Genomic DNA, 19,947 nt, shown 5'->3' with positions numbered 1-19,947 from the left:
GACATGGATGACTTGTGCTAGGATCAAGCCACAAGCTAATGTCCCAGGGATACAAGTGAGACAGTGCTTTTGCCAGGGATGTGCTACACAGCACTGACAGAAAAAACACATTCCTCAGCATCCCCTCAGACACTGACCCTGGCAAGTTCTGCTAATCATTTGACACACAGCGCTCTGGTACTTTGCTTCCCCTTCCTGAAATCAGAGGGATTCCTTATTTTTCACTGCCACTGGTGTCTGTTTAGTCAGATGGGCTTTGCATGCCCTACTGCTCTACTATCTGCTGTGCAAAAGATGGCATACCTGTGCCCTCTCCTCCTCCAGACTTTGCTGCACACAGCTCTTTTACTTCGAGCACTGCTTTTAAATGCAGACAGACCTCTGAGCTCCTCCCTGCAGCAGGAGCATTTCTAAAGCCCTCTCACTTTCCTGAGCACTGGTAGAAGATCACAGTTAAGGTTTGAAAAATCTGCCTCACAACCCCGAGGGCAAAAACTATCTTCCCTCCTTAATGAAATGCTTGGTTTTACTTCAAGCTTTCTCACTGGTTTCTTACAGGCTTTTCTTATTCATCTTTGATGAGAAGATTCTGCCGAATCTTACAGAACTGTTTTGCTTCCCAGTCCCTCCCTAAAATTTCTCCTCTTAGAGATGGAGGTGAATTATTTTACCTCCCAAACGACGTCCTCATCGAGATCATCTTCAGTGCTGCTCAGTCCAGCACTTAGTTTATAGTCATAAACCAGTCCTTCTTCTGGGAAAAGTAACTGGATCTGTGAGAATAAAGCCACAGTGAACCTAGCTGCTGCTTAGCTGAGTTTGCATGTGGGTCTGGCTGGATTTGCATGTGGATTGGCCTTACAGAAAGACTTCAGTAACGGGATGCTGCTCCTGCCAGGGGCTCCCAGCCCAGGGTTCCTTTGAAATTGGAAGACCTTGTAAACCAGATTTCAGGAACATGCCCAAACAAACCTTCCAGGCATTCAAAGAACTCTGACTCCCCTCCTCAATACTACTTCCTCTACAGCTGAGAAAGGATCTGCTTTCCTTTTACTCACCTTTTCCTTTGCCATCTTCTCCCTCAGCCACGTGCTGAAGGCGACACGGCCTTGGGAATCTCCAGTGGCACCCACACTCCAGATCAAGGCAAATACAAACCAGGGCTCAATCAGCTCTCCGATATGAGCTGCAGCCTCCTGGGGAGCCTTCCTAAATCCCTGGAAACCACAGAAAACCAGAAATAAAGTTCTCAAGCAGGGTTAAGGTGAACAAAAATCAGACTCTTTTTAGCCTGCTTGTAATTCTATTCAGAATACGTGTAGCTTTTTCTAGACCATTTTTCACAGGTCTTTTTGATGTATTCTGTGGATTAAAACTCACTGTTTCACTAATGTACCTGAGACACTCCCCTGCCTGAACTAATGTCACTCAGTGGGAGCTGAGAGAAGAATTTAATCCCTGGTTTTTAATTTGAAAGCTTTCCAGGCTTCTTCAATTCTAATTCTCAAAGAATCTGCCACCTGAAGTGTTTTGCTGCATAGCTCTGATCTCTGCTTTCTACTTATTCTCCAATTCCCTCAGCTGTAAATAAAAGTGAATCTCTTTTCCGCAGCCTGGTAGGACTAAAGCTTATCTTGTGCTCTTTCAATGGGAAAAGTATAATCCTTTTAACAAGATGCTGGATTACCTTCTGCCATACAGATAGGTGATGGTGTAAGCTTTCTTCACCAACACCTTGTATTCCAGTCACTCGCAATACGCGACTTACTGCCCTGAAGAGTTACAGGTGCACACATGTAATAGCAGCAAAAAGTCTTACCTCAGCAGGAACAAAAGGCTGAAACAAACATTCCAAGAGCGTGAGGAGGCTCCTCGTGAGGTTGCCATCTGTGGAGGCAATTATCTCCTCCACAGATCCCCGGACAAAGCCAATGGCTTCCTGTAAGGAGAGGCAGGAACAGCTCAGTGCCACCAACCTGCACGTTGGACTTTGCTTACCTTCTAGGGGTTCTGGTTTCTCTTTTTCTCCCTGCAGGCTACATTTAGCAGGGAGGGTACAACAGAGAGGGCTGCCGTGTGTCACAAACACCACCATTCTGAGTGGAGAGAATTAAGTCAAACCACGTGATTGCCTCCTAATTGAAAGAAGCCTTCGGGGTCTGCATTTGAGCCACTGCTCACATCACTGCTGTTGTTTGCTCTGTTCAGAGCTTTCCTTTGCAGTTCTGAGTTCAGGAGCAGAGCAGAAATAGCAAGACTTATGACTTTATCCCTGGAGTAACTCTACTGTAAGAAATGGAGCTGCACCAGAAATGACTGCGTCCATAACACAATTAGAAAGTCAAATATCCACGGAAGGGCTGTCACAGCATGATAGGTTACCGTGAGGAACCTCCTGAAGAGAGATGCCAGCTGCTGTGAGAAGGGCTGCATGACATCTGGGAGTTTTTGCAGCCAACATTCCGTGAAGGGCTCCAGCCCCAAGACGCTGGGTTCCAGGTAAACCATGCCACAACGGGAGACTGTGGCAGGGGATGCAACAGCCAAATCCTGCACTTCAAACATCATGGTCATACTCTGGAAATTCCAAAGGGGAAAAAAGAAAGGATCTCTTAGCATCATTTGGTGATGTTGAAACTGTTCTCTTTGTTGCAGGGCCCCTCTTGTCGCTACTTGAGCAGCTAGGAGGGGTAAGGCTAAGGGAAGGGGGCTGAGACATCAATTTCCGTTCAAGTCCATCACACACATCACGTGTAAAGTAAAAGGCAGCAAAAGGAGGAGGGATGAATTACCTCTGTCATCTTGATGATTTCGCCTGAACTGAGACACAGCTTCTTGTTGTCATCCAGCACTGTGTTCATGTTCTCAATCCAGAGAGCATCAACTGGCCCATCAAACATGTACCACTTCTTGCTAGTGTCAGTGGCCATGGCTCCCTGCCGGATGAGCGAGGAAAAGATTCCATCTGTCCTGAAAAGTGAGAGGAAAGGCTTGGTCCATCTTATTTTTGCAGAAGTCCACGGCAAAGCTTCAACCATACAAAACAACAGAGCCAGAATCTTATCTTAGTCCGTGCACCCAAGCATATCTGGGCCTCACTCGCTGATGAGCTATGGAAAAGCTTATCTCAGTCTTTTTTTTTTAATGGAGATGCATCCAGTCTGAGTTAGCACAATGAGACAGCACCGTTGGCCATTAGGATCAGAACTTCACAGCATCTAACCATAAAATGTCAAGTTTTAACTGGACCTTTGACACTTCTGTCCTCCGTGAAAAGTGAAGAGCCCATGCAAGTATCCAGTCCATATCATTAATTATCTGCTCTATGGAAGTGTATTTTATTTTCTATCAAGTGTAGAGGTGGTCTTGGGACAGCTATGCTGTTAAATCAAACACTCTGGTTGGGCACCTATAGGTTAGGAGAATGAAACCGGGCTAAAGAGTCCAGCTCTACCCTCCTTATGACTGAAGTTCCCATCATCAACTGTACCTGAATCCAGGTGGTGCAGGAGCTAGCAAACAGGAGAGCAGACACACAGGGAATGCTGGCTGCTGGCAGCAAGGACTTAATCTGCACACAGAAAACTGGAGCGCAGTGTCTGCTCAGACCCTAAGCTCCACTCCCATTATTAAATACATATTTATACAGTGATAGTGAAGTCCAGGGTATTTTACTGAGATCAAGGGAAAACAGTCTGCTCTAAAGCTCAGCTGATTAAAACAGATGGATTTATGTCTGCAAATGTGTTTCTTGTGGTTGCCATACTTTTTTTGTCATGTTGATGCGACTGTATGCTGCCCTTGGATAGAGTTACATCACATACATACATAAATAAACTATCAAGATTAACTAGAATATCCTATGGAACGACTGTCAGTAAAAATGCATGAGAGCCCAGGCTTGGAAGCTCTGGTTCTTGGCATCAGTAGTGCTTTCTTGCTTGCACTTTTCCTAGAGGCAATGAGTTTAATATCTATTTAGTATCCCTGGGTTTATAGAACACGCTCAATAGTTTGCTGCTAAGTGATGGGGGACAGGGCCATGGGGGGATTAACACAGCTTCTCACACCTTAGCCTCTGGATAAGTGAGCCACAAATGGAAACCCAAGCAGTAGGAGGACAACTGGGCTATTGAGATAGACAATCAGGCGCCTTGGCATTGGGAATGAAATGCTCCTTTGTGCCTGGAAGTCATCCCTCAGCATTATTGAAGGCAACCAGTATATTCATACAGAACAATCCAAGTGCGCAGTACAGAGATCACTTTCCTTCAGAAGCAAAGCAAGTTTTTAAGCTGCTTTATCTTAGAGCAGAGGAATTTGCTCCAAAGCAATTGAATTATTCCTTGTTATGCAGTTCATGCTGCCAGCTGAGCTGCTGTACTGTCTGGGCATGTGTTGGCAGCCAGGCCAAGTGCACAATAAAAGATGTCAGCTTAAATCGTCATGACTGGCTATTGTAGCTCAGTGAGGGATAAGAACTTGATTGCTTTTGATTTTATGCCACTATCCTAAAGAGTTCTCAGCTTTGAAGAGAAGACCCTCAAGACCAGAAGATAAGGGTATCCAAGCTGGAAGGAAGGAAAGCAGGTTTTGTACTTTACCACTCGTGCGTTAATAAGTTAAACTCTCCATAAAGCTGGCCCATTGTGATGGATTTGGGATTCAGTACAAAGTAGCTGACCGGTTCGTAATTCCCACCACTGGCTGCAGGCTGACCTTGCAGTGACGTCATTGCAGCTGCTAGGACTTCATAACACTGCAGAAGTAGGAGAGCAAGAGGATAAACGGCCATGGCTCCATAACAACAAAGCCGTGTGCTCACAGCAACTGCGTTTAAAGGGCAGTGAGAAAGGAGACACAGGGAAAGACAATGCCATAGCAAGAGGATGCCTAGCTGTACTCATAGAAACGAAGGATTTTAGGAGCACAGGGAGGAACTTTCATCTCCTTTGGAAAAAGCATCTTGAGGTGCCACATGCTGCTGGGTCCAGATGTTCAGGCTCAAAGTAGGGCTCAGCCTTAGAAATCTGCAGCAGTGCCAATAAGCCTCAGCTTAACCTCCCAACTCCAAAGAGCAAGCCACTATTGTACTTCCCCATGGGTATGAGCCAGTACTAAAAGGCAACATGAAACCAGCTTTGTCTCCTGGTTTCTATCTGAGAGAGGCTGGAAACGCTGCAGCGTGAGCCTTCTGCGAAGTTTAACCCTCTGCACTATTAGATGAGCAACAGTTTGCTGGGGCCAAGGTCACAGTGTTTCAACCATACCTTCGTCTTCCCAGAGCCTGTCGGCCCCACCAACATGAGGCCATGGCGAACCACAGTGGTTTCATACAGCTGGATGCATTTAGTCACAAAACCTGCAGAGGAAGGTGAAGCAGAGTGGGTCTGGGACCACCTGTCTCTTTCCTAGGGCACAGCAGTGGACTCAAAGCACAAGGCCCAAAGAGAGTGCTTGTGGAGAGCCTCCCCCCTCACCATCAACATCCTTCAGACTCTTTTTGACGCAGGCTCTGCGAATGGCTTCTTCCAGGATGCCATAATCAACAGGCTGTTCTTTGATCTTGGGAAATAAGTCGGAGACTATACCTCTGAAGAGCTTGAGGTCATCCTGCAGAAATTTGGGTATGTTGGCATCCCTGATAGCCCGCAGGCAGATCAGATCCTGCAAAGATTTAAGAATTCGTAACTTGAAAGATCCTGCCTCTCCTCTGAGGCTGCAGAAAAGGTGACATAAGCCTCTGACAGTGTGAAGCACAAGCATATTGACCTCATCCATAGTAGGATTTTCCTTTTTCAAGTTGCCAGCTGTTGAGATGACAGTCTTCACAGCTCTCATTCCAAAGTCATAGTGGTCCTAGAAGAGGCACAGAGGAGACAGCGTTATTGGATACGTGAGCATCACCTAAAAATCATCATATAATCATGGAATGGTTTAGGTTGGAGGAAACACAAAGGATCATGTAGTTCCAAGTCCCCCTGCCATGAGCAGGGTTGCCCCCCAACTAGCTGAGGTTGCCCAGGACCCCATCAACCTGGCCTTAAACCTTAAGCCCCTCCAGGATGGGGCATCCACAACTTCTCTGGGAGCTTGCTACAGAGCCTCACCTCCCGGTGTAACAAATTTCTTCCTAGCATCTTATCTAAATCTCCCCTTTTTCAGTTTAAAGCCAATTGCCCGTGTCCTGTCACTATCAAATCGTGTAAAAAGTTGATCCCCCTCCTGCTTGTAAGCTCCCTTCAAGAACTGGGAGGTTGCAGTGAGGCCCTCCCCAAGGCTTTCTTTTTCCAAGCTAAACAAGCCCAACCCTTTCAACTTTCCTTCATAGGGAGGTACTCTGTGCCTAGACTGAGAAAACTCACACATGTAAAACATATTCATGGACATTAAAGCATCTACCTGCGTGCTGAGCTGCTCTGACAATAGTTTGAACGTTGTGGTGATCTTCTTTGCAAGGACTTTAGCTTCATTAAACCCAAAGGAATAGAGTGAGATCTCAGCAATCATGGAGTAATCTGGGACCATCATCGCCACCGGACGGAAGAGAGCCTGCAATGTACAGTTCCAGCACAAGATAAAGCACAGGTTTGGGTTTTTTTCTTGCTTTCTTCCAGCAAACTGAAAAGGCTGAGTTTGTGCCTCAGATCTGTGCTGAGGGCACAGCATGAGTGTACCTGACACCTGTCGGGATGGCGTGCCTGCAGACTGAAAGATGAGAACCATCTGCTTACAGATGTGACTCAAAGCTGAAAGTCATCCCAGAAACCTTCCAAAATGTTATTTCCTAAACTTTGCAATGACCACACTGGTGGTCTGGTTGGCATCCAGTACGTGAATCGCACCTCTTCTTTCTGCCTGTGCTCTCTACTCTCATTACCTTCAGGTTATCTGGTAATTCAGTACGTCCTGCATATCCAGGGTTCATCGTGATGAACACCGCGCAGGATGGGACCAGGGGGATCTCCTTTCCTTCAAACATGAAGCGATCCACCTAGGAAATAAAAACTGTCATCCGTCTCAAAGCCTGACTTACAAAAAGGCAGCTGAACCTTTGGCGTGGCAAACAGAGGCTTTCAGGAGTTAAATTATGAAGCACAGCCATGCGCAGCTGCACCCAGCTGTAGCGATGCAATGTGGTCCCACTGCAGGAATCCACTCTTACCAGCAGGATTTCTCTCTGTTTAAGAAATCAGGCTCATAGAAGTTTTACTGATAGCACACTTTTTTATTTGTTGAACAGAGTTCTGCTCCTCCAGCTGTAAACAGACATCATCTTTTCAATATTTTTTTTTCTGCAGGAGAGTTTGGACCTGAATTAATCTGTGGTAGGAGAGGGCAAAAAGAAACTGAAATCCTTTTAGATCCGTGTAATTTCAGTAATTTCAGATAGGTGATAAAGCAGTGCAGAAGAATTCACAGACAGCAGGTTTCTAATTCCGAGTCAAAGTCAAACAGATTCAGGTCTTAACCCCTGTGAGTCTCCAGAGGAGCAAAGCAGAGGCTGGCTGCCAGATGGCTGACAGCTGAGTCTCCATGTAAAGCCAACAATTCATTTTACATTGCAGCTGTGAGTGCACGAACATGCATTTTTTTTCTGTGCACATTGGGTTTCATGAACCCACAAAAGCTTGGATCATGCATTTAGATAAATGTGGTGCTGAGCAACTCGCAGCAGAGGGTGACTGCCTTGTATCACAGCTCCAATTTTTACCAGCTCAGTGTCTCCCACACTGAAGTCTGCTGGCACAGCATCTCAAGCTGAGATTTTGAGTGTGGGCAATAGTGGCAGTGAAGGCTAAGGTGAGGTTATAAAACTCACCTACAGTGAACACAACAATCTGACACAACGTGCCACAGGTGGGGTATTATTTACACCTCTCTGAGCTGCACCTGTACTGGTCCTTTGTGACAGTGCATGCAAAGATAACTGTCTGCCTTTGCATCCCCATGCTTGTTACTTACTCTCTGCTGCTGTGCTTTCTGAATGGTTGTGATCTGCTGGGCCACCACAGACAGCACCTCGATATCAATGCGGTTGAACTCATCAAAGCAAGCCCACGCACCAGAGCTGAGCAAGAAGAGAAATAAGAGGGGAGTAAGGAACGTCAAACAGGAGCAAATACACTGCTGCAGGTTTATCTAGGCTTAGAAATTATAAAGTCACATATTGGGGAACAAGGAATGGACCCAACATCCAGGCATCACAGTGAACAGGAGCAGGAGCCATAGTCCATCACCCCAGCTATGCATCCCAGGTCAAGGCCATTTTTCACAGCTTGGAAAGCTATGTAAAAAGCTGGAAGGCATTATAGGTGGGTAATCTTCCCACAAAGCATGGTTTAAAAAATAATTTCTTACAAATAAAACATCTGAGAAAAGAGTGTCAGCATTTGTTAGAGTAACTAATTCAGATTCACCAGCATGCAACAGACTAATTGGACCAGTTCTGTTTGATACACCGAGAAGAGGAAAGCTTTTCTGAGAGCATTCCTCAGGGTTTAAAGCAATCTCTCTTGGATACTCAATTGCAGATACACCCAGCAAGCTCTCCTTAACATTAAGCTGCCTCTGGGCTGAATCTCAGTCCAACGTGAACAATATTAGAACAAAAGCGAGAGCTGGAAACATTTGCACAGGTGTCTAATAGAGGGCTGGTGCAAAGCATTTTAATTCCGCCTTAAATGAACAGGATTTCCTTTCATTTTTATTGTTTTAATTGGCTCAACTGTCCACCTATTCTGGCTGTTGTGTAACTTTGCTCATGCTGGAACACAGCAACCTTCTTAGTGCGGCTTTGCTGGTTCTTTGGGGCTGTTATGAAAAATACCCACCTATATTTCCAGCAACCAGCATCCCTACCCTCTTGTGGGCGATGACACGCAGTGTTGTACCTGGCCAGTCCCTTGAAAAACTTCCCCATTGCCATGAAGTCAAGCTGGTCAGAGCAGTTGAACACTACAGTTTGGATTGCCAGTGCCTTCCCCAGCTCTTTCGTTGTTTCTGTTTTGCCTGTTCCTGCTGGTCCCGCAGGTGCTCCTCCAAATTTCAGGTGCAAAGCTCCTGTAAGCGTCAGGTAACACCTGCAACAAAAATGAGACCAGATAACGAGAAGTATTTCCACTACTGGCTTCAGGAAAAGGAGAAACGAGCTCTCCAGATGGAGACAGGCAGGAATCCATCATTTATTTTTCTGCAGAGCTGCTTAGATATGCAGCACTTTGTGAAGGAGTTAGCTATGTGGCCTTGATTAGTATTCATGAGGGCCTGCATGGATAAATCCTCCTGCCACTGGCTATAAATTCACTCCCCAGAAAAAGGACAGTTACAAAAGGGTGTAACTATTATTACTGCTGCATATTCCAGAGTATTAGATATCCTTTTTATAGTGGTTTGCAGAAGAGCTCCTTAGCTATCAGGAGGGCATTTTAGACGAGCCAGAGTGCTGCATTAAGAACCAAAAGAAAGTAAGCAAATCGGTGTGAGCACTGATCACTAGGAACACAGTGGGACCAATGCCAAGGTGTTCTATCTCACACAGACAATTACTGCACAAACGATTTCTATTTACATACATTAAGAACCAAGCCTGACACGTTCAGATTCTTGGTTTAAGCTCCCACAAGGCTTGTTCCTCCAGAAAAAGAAGGTACATTTACGGCCCAAAACCCAATTTCCTTACCTGTCAGTGAGGGGTGTGATAACTAGGCGGCCAGTGTTCCCAAGATACTCATAGCCATACACAAATTCAGCATTGACTGCTCTGATGTACAGGTCTCCCTTGGTCCAGTAGGATCTAGTGATGAGTGAACACGACACCAGAAGGATATAAGCCTTCTGGCAGACAATACATCAGCTCATAGAATTACAGCCTGCGGGTTCAGAGACCTGCATGTCATGATTTGCCTTTAGAGAAGATAAGGTAACACAGCGGGATGTTCAGAGCTTTCACAGGACCTGAAATGAGGTTTTCTATCAAGCACTGCACTCCTACTCAGGCAGAAGCAAGCCCTTTTACACTGAGGCATTTGAGACTCCGTGGTATAGCACAGTCTCTATTGCTGAAGTGTCTAAGTCTGTCTCAGATGCCTTAGAACTGGCATCTACAGGAGACTTGAGTCCCACTTCTCACAGGGATGTTAGAGGTGCCTCACAAATACTGCTTACAGATCATGCAAACACTTGTTTCCATTTGTCACAGACGTGGCTGATGGGAGAAGAAAATAAAGACTGGCCAGGGAGACCAGGTGAGGTTCGACAGCTGAGCTCTCTACCTGAGCTGGGAGATCCACTCGAAATCATTCACGCTCGTCACATTCTCCTCGATCAGCTTTGCTGCAACATCCTTGGCATGGACCTCAATCACAATGAGAGCTGACATCACTGCTCGCTGCATCTTCGACAGTTTGCCACGGACCACAGCAACCAAATCAGCCAGCTGGGTAAGGAAAATACTGTGGAACAATCCATACCCCAACAACCCAGGAGTACTAACACGATGCAATCAACCTTACTGCCTGCTAAGTACAGACCACAGGTTGTGTCCCAGCAGTTTCTGCCTCTTTCTTGTCAGAGAGGTGAATGTTCAGGAAGCAAATACTGCTCAGGGCTGCCTCAGGGCTGACTTGCCATGGAGCTTCAGAGAATCACAGAGTATCAAGTTGGAATGGACCCCAAAAGGTCATCATGTCCAACTTCTGACTCCACATAGGACCATTCAGAATTCAAACCTTATTTTTGCAAGTGCTCTTTAAACTCCAGCAGCCTGGGGCTGTGACCACTGCCCTGGGGAGCCTGTTCCATGCCCACTTCCCTCTGGTAAAGAACCTTTTGCTAACACCCAGCCTGACCCTCTCCTGACACAGATCCAAGACGATCCCCTCATGTCCTGTCACTGTCACCAGAGAGAGGAGATCAGCACTGCCCCTCTGCTCCCCTCTGGAGGAAGCTGCAGGAGTTTGCAGTGATACTATTAGCAGTCCTCGCATTATTTGAGATTTATGACAACAAACGTCCTAATCATTAAGATGATGGCAACCTGTTACTTATTTCTTGAACCATGCCACGCAGGAGTGCATTTCCAAACAACACCCTGTAGCGACATACATGGAGCCAACCAGGTTTTGGGAGCTGATTTCAGGTAGTATACATGTGGTGGTTCAGGTTAAGAGACAAAAGCACAACCCTTGGAATTCTGATGGTGCAGTATGTCAGTGTTTCTGCTATAGCAGATTGTCCTGCCTGTATTCACAAGCTATCTGATGACCGAGAAGTTCAGTTCTGACAAGATCTTACCTTTACCTTCATTTTCCTACCTGAGCACTCAGCTGTGGGAAAAGCCTGCTGGACAAATCTCCTGATTCCAGAGCTTCAGACACCTCCTTTGTCCAGAAAATCTGACAGCCAACAATGGTCACCTGGCCAGGCCATTGCAAGACCCACGTAGTACGAGGTGTCTTGAAAACAAGAAAATAAATGACAGTAAGAATGACCCATTTCCTACTGTGAGATGCATCATTAACAAATAAGAACTGAGTTATTATTGAAGAGACTTTCCTTATTTATTTACTTTTTATTTCTTATTTTCTACCAGCATAGCTTTTACACAGAAACCAGAACCAAGATGCATTCCCTGTGATCACTGACTGTTGCCTTCACTGGACCTCAGCACAGTGTGTGAAACATGAGTGCTGGTGAAGACCTTCTAAGAGAGTATCCTTCCACGAAAGAAGAGGGGAATAGAAAAGGATTCAGAGGGCTGTTCTGTGATACAGGGAGGTATTTTGTAGCAGTCAAATCAGCGTGCAGAGCTTGCATCCTCTGGACCATGCACTGTTTGCTGAACTGTGCCTTCTGCAGGTTGTATTTAACAACTGGTAGAATATCATCAGTTCGTTAGCCCCATCACTGGTGACTTCTGTGGTAAGCCTAGGACCAAGTCACCACAGAACTGCAAGTCTGTGATAAAACTCTCACCTCTGGATAAACACCAACTGATCTTTCTATGTTGTCCCGTACGCTGGCCTTCATGGATTTCTCAACTTCCAGCAGCCAGTCCTCCACATTGTCAGTGGGATAAATGGCAGCAAACAGCTTCACCTCTTCTCCTTCAGCAGAATACATGTGTGTGATCTGCAGATCCTCCTGGAACTGTAGCTAATGTAGGAAACACAACAGGAGACGTGAATGGCAATTTTCTATCCCTGCCTTCCAGCCACAGAACGACAGTCAGGATACAGCATAGAATGCTCACTATAAATGTGGTGCCCAACTTGGCTGGGAATAACAAAGTGTCACAGATGTGCAAGACAGCCTCCTCAAAAAAAATAGGAGGGTGATCACACAAAAATAGGAGATTCACATCACAGGTTTTGTTCAGGTGAAGCAAATCGAATTATAGGTGGGATGAACATTTCTCAGCCTGTCTGGAATTCAAACCCTTGATTCTTGTTCAATTCTGTAGATTCAGGTTGTTTTCCTTGAGGTCAGAGTGCCTGGTTTTAAAAGTAAAATTTTAACAGCTTCTCTGCTGCCACAGCATATCACTGACAGTCCCCTTATTTATTCCAATAGCTTTGCATCAGGTTTCCAGTTCAATTTCCTTTCTATTTTCCCAAGCTAATGACTAGGAGATTGGTTTCCATGTCTGAGTATTGCTGTGGCGTGAACTGTGTCTAGCGTGGAGTCTGAAGTCAATTAGGAATAATAAGGAGGAAAATAGCAGGGTTAACCCCACCCAGCCCCTAAATCAGGATGAAAGCAGAAACTCAGTTCAATTTAGCCTTGTTTACTCCCTCCTGAGGCTGTCTGTAAGCAGGGGATACCACCCTCACCAGGTGTCTGTGAGTAGAGAGCTACGTCTGAGCTATTTAGCAATTAGGCTACTGGACAAGATGATCTAGTGAAAGATGTCGCTTGTCTGCGGGTGCAAAGAGCCAACACAAATCCAAACCCAAATCATTCTGCTACTCTATTTCTCCCAGCCTCCATGGTGAGACAGACAGGTATTTTCAGGAGCGTCCACTCCTCCTTAGTTGGTCATCTAAGAAACATTCCAGTAAGCTGTCTTTTGCAGATGCCTGTCTTCCCCCGTTGTCTAAAAGGAAATCATGTGCATCCAGTTCACAGGCACATGTCTGGCTCTGAAACGTCTGAAGTGAGGTTGCTCAGATCCCTCTCCAGAGCAGCCAGTTAACTGTGGAGAGCTGTTCTGCCAGAGATGTATTTTTATGCTTTGCAGACTCAGTGACTTACCCACCCCACCTCTTTTCTTAATGCTGTTCAGAAAAGGCCAGAATGAACTCAAGGCTTTTATCCCTCATGGAAGAGGGAAGCTGCCTGAAAGAGCCAACTTGTTGCGTTCTCCTGGTGGCTGTTTGCATCTTGCAGTGCTCCACAGTCACAGGCTTACAGGAGATACGTTTCCATACAGCAGAATATGAAAACTCCCCCAGATCTCAGAACGCCCCTAAGTTCCCATGACATGAGCTCCCCAGAGGTGGGCCAAACCTTTAAGTGCTTGCTTTGCTTACCCGTGCAATGTTCTCAAAGCATTTCCGAAGGTGAGGCTGTACAGCAGTGGGGTCTTTTGTCTGGGACAGTATTTCCAGCAGCTCATCGTCCGAAAGGAAGTAGAACCTGAAAACAAAGATTGAGCTGTGGGAAGAGATTCTTTTTAACACAGCATCACGGATGGAGTCCTGGCAAGAGGAGGAACAAGCCCCATTTTTGACTGCTCATCGATCTCTCTGTATTTGTGTAGAAGTGCCAGCCATGGTCTAGCCATCTACCTCTCTCTACTTCTTCATTAATCAATTACATTCATGAAAAGCAGCTTTCAAAGAATAGCAGCATTCCTTCAGGAATAAGGGGCAGTTACATGGAGGTTGTTTTGCTTCCTGCCATCCTTTACAGACCAATCCCAACGGAAAGGCACAGATACGCACCATGCAACCGGACTGCCCTTCACTTACAACTTCTGTGCCTGCCTGTATTCTCCCCATCAGATGGCAGCATTGAAAGGCACAGCCTTTCTCGATGTTTGCACTCTCATGACAATACCATAAGCTTACACTTTTTTGCTGTGCTCTTTCTTGGCACAGTTAACTGGAGTGAACCACTCCTTTCGTATGTTCTGAATCAGAAGGTGTGATCCAGCCCACTGAAATCTGAGGTTACCTGGGAAAAGCACCTCTCTTGGTCTCCAGGTATTCACTCAGCCCTTTCTGCACAAGCTCCAGTAATTTGTTACATTTTTGCAGGTTTTCTAGCAGCACAGGATCAGGGCACAAAGACATCACCTATAAGCAGAGCAGGGACACAGGAAACGTCAGTATTCTGAGCACGTGGGCATAAGGCACTGGAGATAATTGAGCTGCCCAGTGGATAGGATCAAAATGATTCATTCACAAGAGAGCTTTCACAAGGATCTGCAGAGGTGTGAGCTTTGTGGGCAAGGAGGGGAAATAGTACTTATGAATATGACAAATATATGTCTGGATTCCTTTAAATACTAACATTTGTAATAAGGAAGACAAGTGGTGATGGAGTCCTGGGAATTGGAAAGCAGAGGAGTGCAGAGCACCTGGATTGGGACACAGAAACCAATGACCCTAAAATACCTTACAGATTCAGCCTTGAGGAAGAATTGAAGGTGTCTTGTGGTTAGAGTTGGAGCTGGGTACAAGAGTTGTTGGACAGTCTTTGTGCTAGGGAAGACACCATGAGAGACAGCAGACTGATGCAAGACTTCACAGAGAATGACTCTGTGGACTTAGCATGGAAAGCTCATGGTCCAAGAGAAGAAATCTAGCACACTGATCTGGGCAAGGTCTTACTGTTTATACAGCACTGATCGTGCCCAGATCATTGCAAAAGCAATAACTCTTGTGTGATACAGCTCCAAGGAATTTGGGATAACTGCGATTTATCAAGGCACTCACCTCAGGATTTTCATTAGCGTTCTTCATGATGATCCTCCAGTCTGCATCCATCATCTGAAAGCGCTCACTTTCCACTGGCAGCTGTCTTTTGATGTCTTCTGACCTAAAGATGGGCTCCAGATAGAGCCAAGAGCACTGGCAGTTCAACCATTCCTCCAGGACATCCTAGTGGGAAGGACAGGACACCTCTCCATGAACCTGTTTGACTAAAGCAATCAAAACTGGGCAACAAAACGTGCTAAGAAATGAATGAATAAAACAAAAAAGGAACTGATGCTGCACCTAAACCTACCACAGTGTAAATTGCAGAGCCAGGAACTGGAAGGTCCTTCTCCTCAGAAAATAAACAATAAAATTATGTAAACACTCCTATTGCTAACTGCTGTCAGCAGGCATCAGAATCAGCACTTATGAGTTTAATGGAGGTGGTATGGATCTACGTATGAGTTGATACTTGATCTCAAAGGGGCTTTGTGGTGCCAGGTCAAATTTTTGTGGCTCGTGTTTCCGTATTTCACAGCAGATACTGCTTTTGTAAAATGAGCTGGGAATTCATTTTGTGAAAAGAGCTTTTTTGGGCAAAAAGAATGACAAATAAAACACCTCAGACTGTGCAGTTCTGTCACATCCTCTCCCCTGTCTCACATAAACTAGCTAAAGCCTTGCCTACAGAACAATCCACAAATAGATCTTCAAACAATCTTCTCCAAATTAAGAGAACGAATGAAAAGTCAATCATTTAAGGTAGATATCAGAGTTAACCCTGTTTGTCATGCATTTGCAGGAAGACTGGAAGGTGTGGGGAACCTGCCTAAGCCCACAGAGTGCTGTGTCTGACTGCCTTTCTGCCTGCCAGAGGAAAGCAGCCTTGCTTACAGGAAGCTGTCTTCTACCATTCCCTGCACACATGCAGTCACTTGACCTAGCAAGAAGTGGTTTCCTCATAATGCAGACAGCTGTGTTTGCCATACCCCATCAGCTAACCCTGCTAAGCCACATCCCAGGAGAGGATTCATGAGCCTTTACAGACAGGAATGAGCGAAACCTAAGGAAGAAGTAGGAAAGGCAGGGTGCAAACAAAATGTCACAGCCAAAACTACGCAGTAAATAACTGCAATTCCCCACATCACCTTCTGCCTTAGGGCTTACAGTAGCATTTCTGTATCCTTGTGAGACAAGATCAGCTCTCTAGCAGCCTATGGCCCAAGCTCACCCAGATGGTAAGCACCAATAAACAGGCAATTATGAATAACAAGCAACAATGCTGCTGTAAATCAAACACAGAGTTCTCCAGCAAGACAGTTATACAGAAGTTTTTCCCCTGCAACAAAATGCTGTTCTGCTGGTAGAGCCCTGCTGCATCCTGCACACTCAGGCTCAGGTCTGACATAGAAGGCATCGTTTGCCAGATCTTGTTCTGAACAGCAGCATTCTATCCTGTGATACGTAAATGGTTTTGTGTGGACAGCACTCAGGCTTTAGTTCAACATGATTAGCACATGGCTTGTAAAGAAGCTGTAAGGTCCACTTAGTGTAATGTTATTAGAGATGCCACCAAAAAGTGTTGTCAAAGGTAGTAAAAGGGCTGAAATTTCATCACTTCTGTTTGCAGAATAAGGCACTGAGTTTGTCTCCTTTTTTCAGAATCAGAAAGATTTAACCAGACTTCTGCCTCCCAAGAAATGATCTTCCTGACAGTTGTGTAACCCCCCACAGTGCCGATGTTAAAGCATGGCAGCACGTGCTGGATGCTGGCCTTCAGATATATGTAGCTAAGAGACTAGTACCTGAGTCATCTTCAGCTTATTTTCCCATGTGTTCATTCTGTCCTCAAAAGGCTTTTTGAATGGTGAAAAGGACATGCTCTGAATCATGACAATATGATCATCTAGGAGCTGAGAAGCTTCATCAGTGTTCTTCAGAACAAAGGTACCCGTGTCTTTGTAAAGCGACACAGTAAATGAAACAGAGCTCCATTCACTCTCCATCTTGTTGAGTGCCTAGAACAGAGGGACAAATTTAACTCTCAGGTACAACCTATGCGATGGTTATTGCATCTCCCACATCTCTCCTAATGCCTGCTGACAGATTTTTGCCCTTGGATTTCACTGAAAACTGCAGCTGTGTAGATAATGCATCCATTTGCCCATGGACTCAACGCCTTGATGCTGTCCTAAAAGGACATCTGGAGAGGAGAAGGCAGTTTCAGAATCCGGAGCATCACTGATACTACTTGGATGCACAGAGGATGCCAGCAGAGTTTCTGTTAAGGATAATGGTTATGATGGCTTTGTGGAAGGGGCAGCTATCCACTGGGAACTCACCTGAGATCTCAGAGTACAAAAACTGCCATACAGTAATGATTTTCAATCAATACCACCTTAGATCACATCAGCACTGATGAACTGAAACTGGAAGACTATCCAGCCTATAAATCTCCAGAGCCAGCAAATCCTCCCTGCACGCATTCACCACATGGAAGGATTTGCGACCTCCATTTCTAGTCACAGCTAATCTTCCTGACATGACTTTTGGCAGGCAGAACACTGTCAATCGATTGATTTTAACTTGAACAGTTACCAATCTCACAGTGAGGTGAGGGAACCAACCAGTGGATCAACATAGCCATCAGGTAGTGCTGTCACGCTGCAACTGTAGGTTCCTTGCAAAGCAAAATAACTTCCAGTGCACAAATTTAATCAGGTGGCCATTGCTCCCATCTCTAAGGGACTCCTGAGATGTGCTGCAGAACGCACATAAAGCTCTGGAAGCACATGAGTGCCACCCAAGGCAACGAATGGCTGCTCAACACAAGTCCAACAGAGATATCCCTACAAACAATGGGACACAAATCCCTCTCTCCTCACATTCTCAATAGCGTATTCCTTGCCAGCTATCTCAGCCACTTTGGTAATACTCTCAATATGGTCCTGCAGGTTCATCTCCAAACAGCGACGAAGCGTCAGATTGGATTCTAGCTTGATATCCATGTTCGTATCTTCTGACAGCATCTCCCAGTGCCGCCTTTTCATACCAGGATTGTTCAGCCCTTGGATTAAGGGGACGTAGAGTCGGAACTCTTCAATCTTGTCTCGGAACTCCATTGCCACCCCCTGGCATGCTTTCAGGAAGAGAAGCGGCAAAAAAAACCCATCAGCAATAACAGCGTGTGAGGAAGTAGCCTTAATTTCCTACAAAAGTTACCTAAAGCCTGAGGTGCTTGTAGACACAGGGTATGGGCAGGAGACACAGGGTAAAAGCAGCAGGAGAGAAAGCAACGGAAAAAATGCAGGCTTAAAGACCCTGCATGGCAGTGCTGCGTAGTGGCAGCGAGGATGTGAGCACCCCACATCCCTGCTGGTGGCATGCAAAGGCAAGGAGGCTCAAGGCCAAAGCACACATTACACCAGGTGGAAGGGAATATTGCCACGAATATCAGCAGGTATTCTTAGTATTTCTGTTTACCATAATGATTCATAGTTACGCATCCACTCATCACCTCCTCCACTGGGGCTGATTCATGGCATTGTTTAAGAGAGAGTTCAAGTTAAAAAGGATGAATCAAAAATTTCCCACTGCAAAATATATTTCAATCTAAGCCATCTGGTAGATTTTAGAACTAGCTCCAAAGAATGACCAACGGATCTCCCAGCATCAAGGAATGGGAAGTTAAGCTGTGACTGAACACTCAATTCCACTTTTACTAGGGGTGATGATAAGAAGATCTTCATGTGACTTGCAAGGGCTGGATGAGATCATTTATATTTCATATACATTTGCATAGGAAGAAAAACAGTTCCTGCATTCTACAGATTATTTCCAGTCCCAGCAATTTATTTTTTTTTAAAATAAGATCCTTTTATGACTTTCCATTAAATTAATTGGCCCATGGAAGAAATAAGATTGGCCAAAGAACAGCACCCAGCTTCAAATCTCTTTCCTGCCTGACCTAACTAAGGCTTTAAACCCATGAGCCTCTGGCCTCTCATTAGCCACCAGACTACATATTAATTCTTTATGAGTAACTAGATAATATTTAATAATTTGTACAGAGTGAAACAAACTGCAGCATAAGAGGATGGCTCTTATCTCAGTGCTGTCTTGAGAATTAGGTATAAGAGTAATCTGGAGGGTGGTTGTTTCTATGCCAAACTAGTACTTGAAGCAGCAAAACTAGCATCTAGATGTGAATCATACTTACAGAAAAAAAAAAGAACAAAAAAAATAAAGAGAAAAGCCGTATGAGCAGTTTCTCAGCTGGCTCCAATACACACCACACACTCATGTGACATCCTTACAGTTCCCTGTTCTGAGCATGCTGTGATGTTCTTCATATCAATACGTGCACCACCATCCTTTCCCCACACAATCCAGGTACCTGGTGAGTTTTTGAACTGCCTCACGCACTTCTGCATTGTCTTAAAAGAGTTATTGACGTTCTTTTCTAGCTGCTCAGCTTCAATTTCAACGAGGGGACCTTCCATCCAGCTCTTACACCAGTGCAGCCAGTCTGACACCGTAGTCCACAGATCACAATATGGCTGGAAGTCCTTCACCATCCTGGATAGCTTCTTGTACTTTAGAAAGAAAGAAAAAAAAGCATGTCAAAAGGCTTAAAAAGGGCACAATTCTTTTTTGAACCTCAAGCAAGCAATGAGAAAACTACTCCTTTCAAGAGGATGCATCAGACTGTCTTCTGTTGGGACAGCAACATGGATTCCAACAAAGAGCAACCAGCAAAGTTGGGCATTACATGGCCAGGCTGCAGCACACCTGGGATAGAAAGCACCCCCCCAACTTTCCTTACAAATGCTCTGTTGTGAATGAAGAGGCCTTGATGGGCAGCCCACGTACACTCAGAAGCTCACAGTGCACTTCCTTTTGAACATATGGGAATTTGGGTCCTTACAGTGAAATAATCACAGCCTGAGAAGTAGGAAAGCACTGTGTAAGCTTCACTTCTGCTCTGCAGCCAGACTGGGTTGGATGTGGGTGACAGTGACAC

At 45.3% G+C, this 19,947-nt stretch overlaps 1 protein-coding gene across 1 annotated transcript in view; it reads right to left on the bottom strand.

The window, feature by feature from the left end:
- The window catches only part of DNAH1 (dynein axonemal heavy chain 1), a 72,521-nt gene that overhangs the window by 29,926 nt on the left and 22,648 nt on the right, over positions 1–19,947 (bottom strand). Inside the window, exons 20-42 of the mRNA XM_052678572.1 lie at positions 19,321–19,519; positions 17,810–18,063; positions 16,730–16,942; positions 14,943–15,107; positions 14,179–14,300; positions 13,533–13,638; positions 11,977–12,156; positions 11,316–11,456; positions 10,275–10,438; positions 9,683–9,796; positions 8,895–9,083; positions 7,966–8,071; positions 6,881–6,994; positions 6,403–6,552; positions 5,773–5,859; positions 5,481–5,667; positions 5,271–5,362; positions 4,605–4,759; positions 2,793–2,970; positions 2,383–2,577; positions 1,820–1,939; positions 1,059–1,217; positions 672–773 (exon numbers count right to left, since the gene is read on the bottom strand). Coding sequence (XP_052534532.1) covers positions 672–773; positions 1,059–1,217; positions 1,820–1,939; positions 2,383–2,577; positions 2,793–2,970; positions 4,605–4,759; positions 5,271–5,362; positions 5,481–5,667; positions 5,773–5,859; positions 6,403–6,552; positions 6,881–6,994; positions 7,966–8,071; positions 8,895–9,083; positions 9,683–9,796; positions 10,275–10,438; positions 11,316–11,456; positions 11,977–12,156; positions 13,533–13,638; positions 14,179–14,300; positions 14,943–15,107; positions 16,730–16,942; positions 17,810–18,063; positions 19,321–19,519 — 3,492 coding nt within the window. The remainder of the gene's footprint in view (positions 1–671; positions 774–1,058; positions 1,218–1,819; positions 1,940–2,382; positions 2,578–2,792; positions 2,971–4,604; positions 4,760–5,270; positions 5,363–5,480; positions 5,668–5,772; positions 5,860–6,402; positions 6,553–6,880; positions 6,995–7,965; positions 8,072–8,894; positions 9,084–9,682; positions 9,797–10,274; positions 10,439–11,315; positions 11,457–11,976; positions 12,157–13,532; positions 13,639–14,178; positions 14,301–14,942; positions 15,108–16,729; positions 16,943–17,809; positions 18,064–19,320; positions 19,520–19,947) is intronic.

The sequence above is a fragment of the Tympanuchus pallidicinctus genome, unplaced genomic scaffold, assembly GCF_026119805.1.
Source record: "Tympanuchus pallidicinctus isolate F22 unplaced genomic scaffold, pur_lepc_1.0 scaffold17, whole genome shotgun sequence".
NCBI classification, from domain to species: domain Eukaryota; kingdom Metazoa; phylum Chordata; class Aves; order Galliformes; family Phasianidae; genus Tympanuchus; species Tympanuchus pallidicinctus.
The sequence above is the reverse complement of the archived record's forward strand: the minus strand, read 5'-3'. Positions and strand labels throughout refer to the sequence as shown.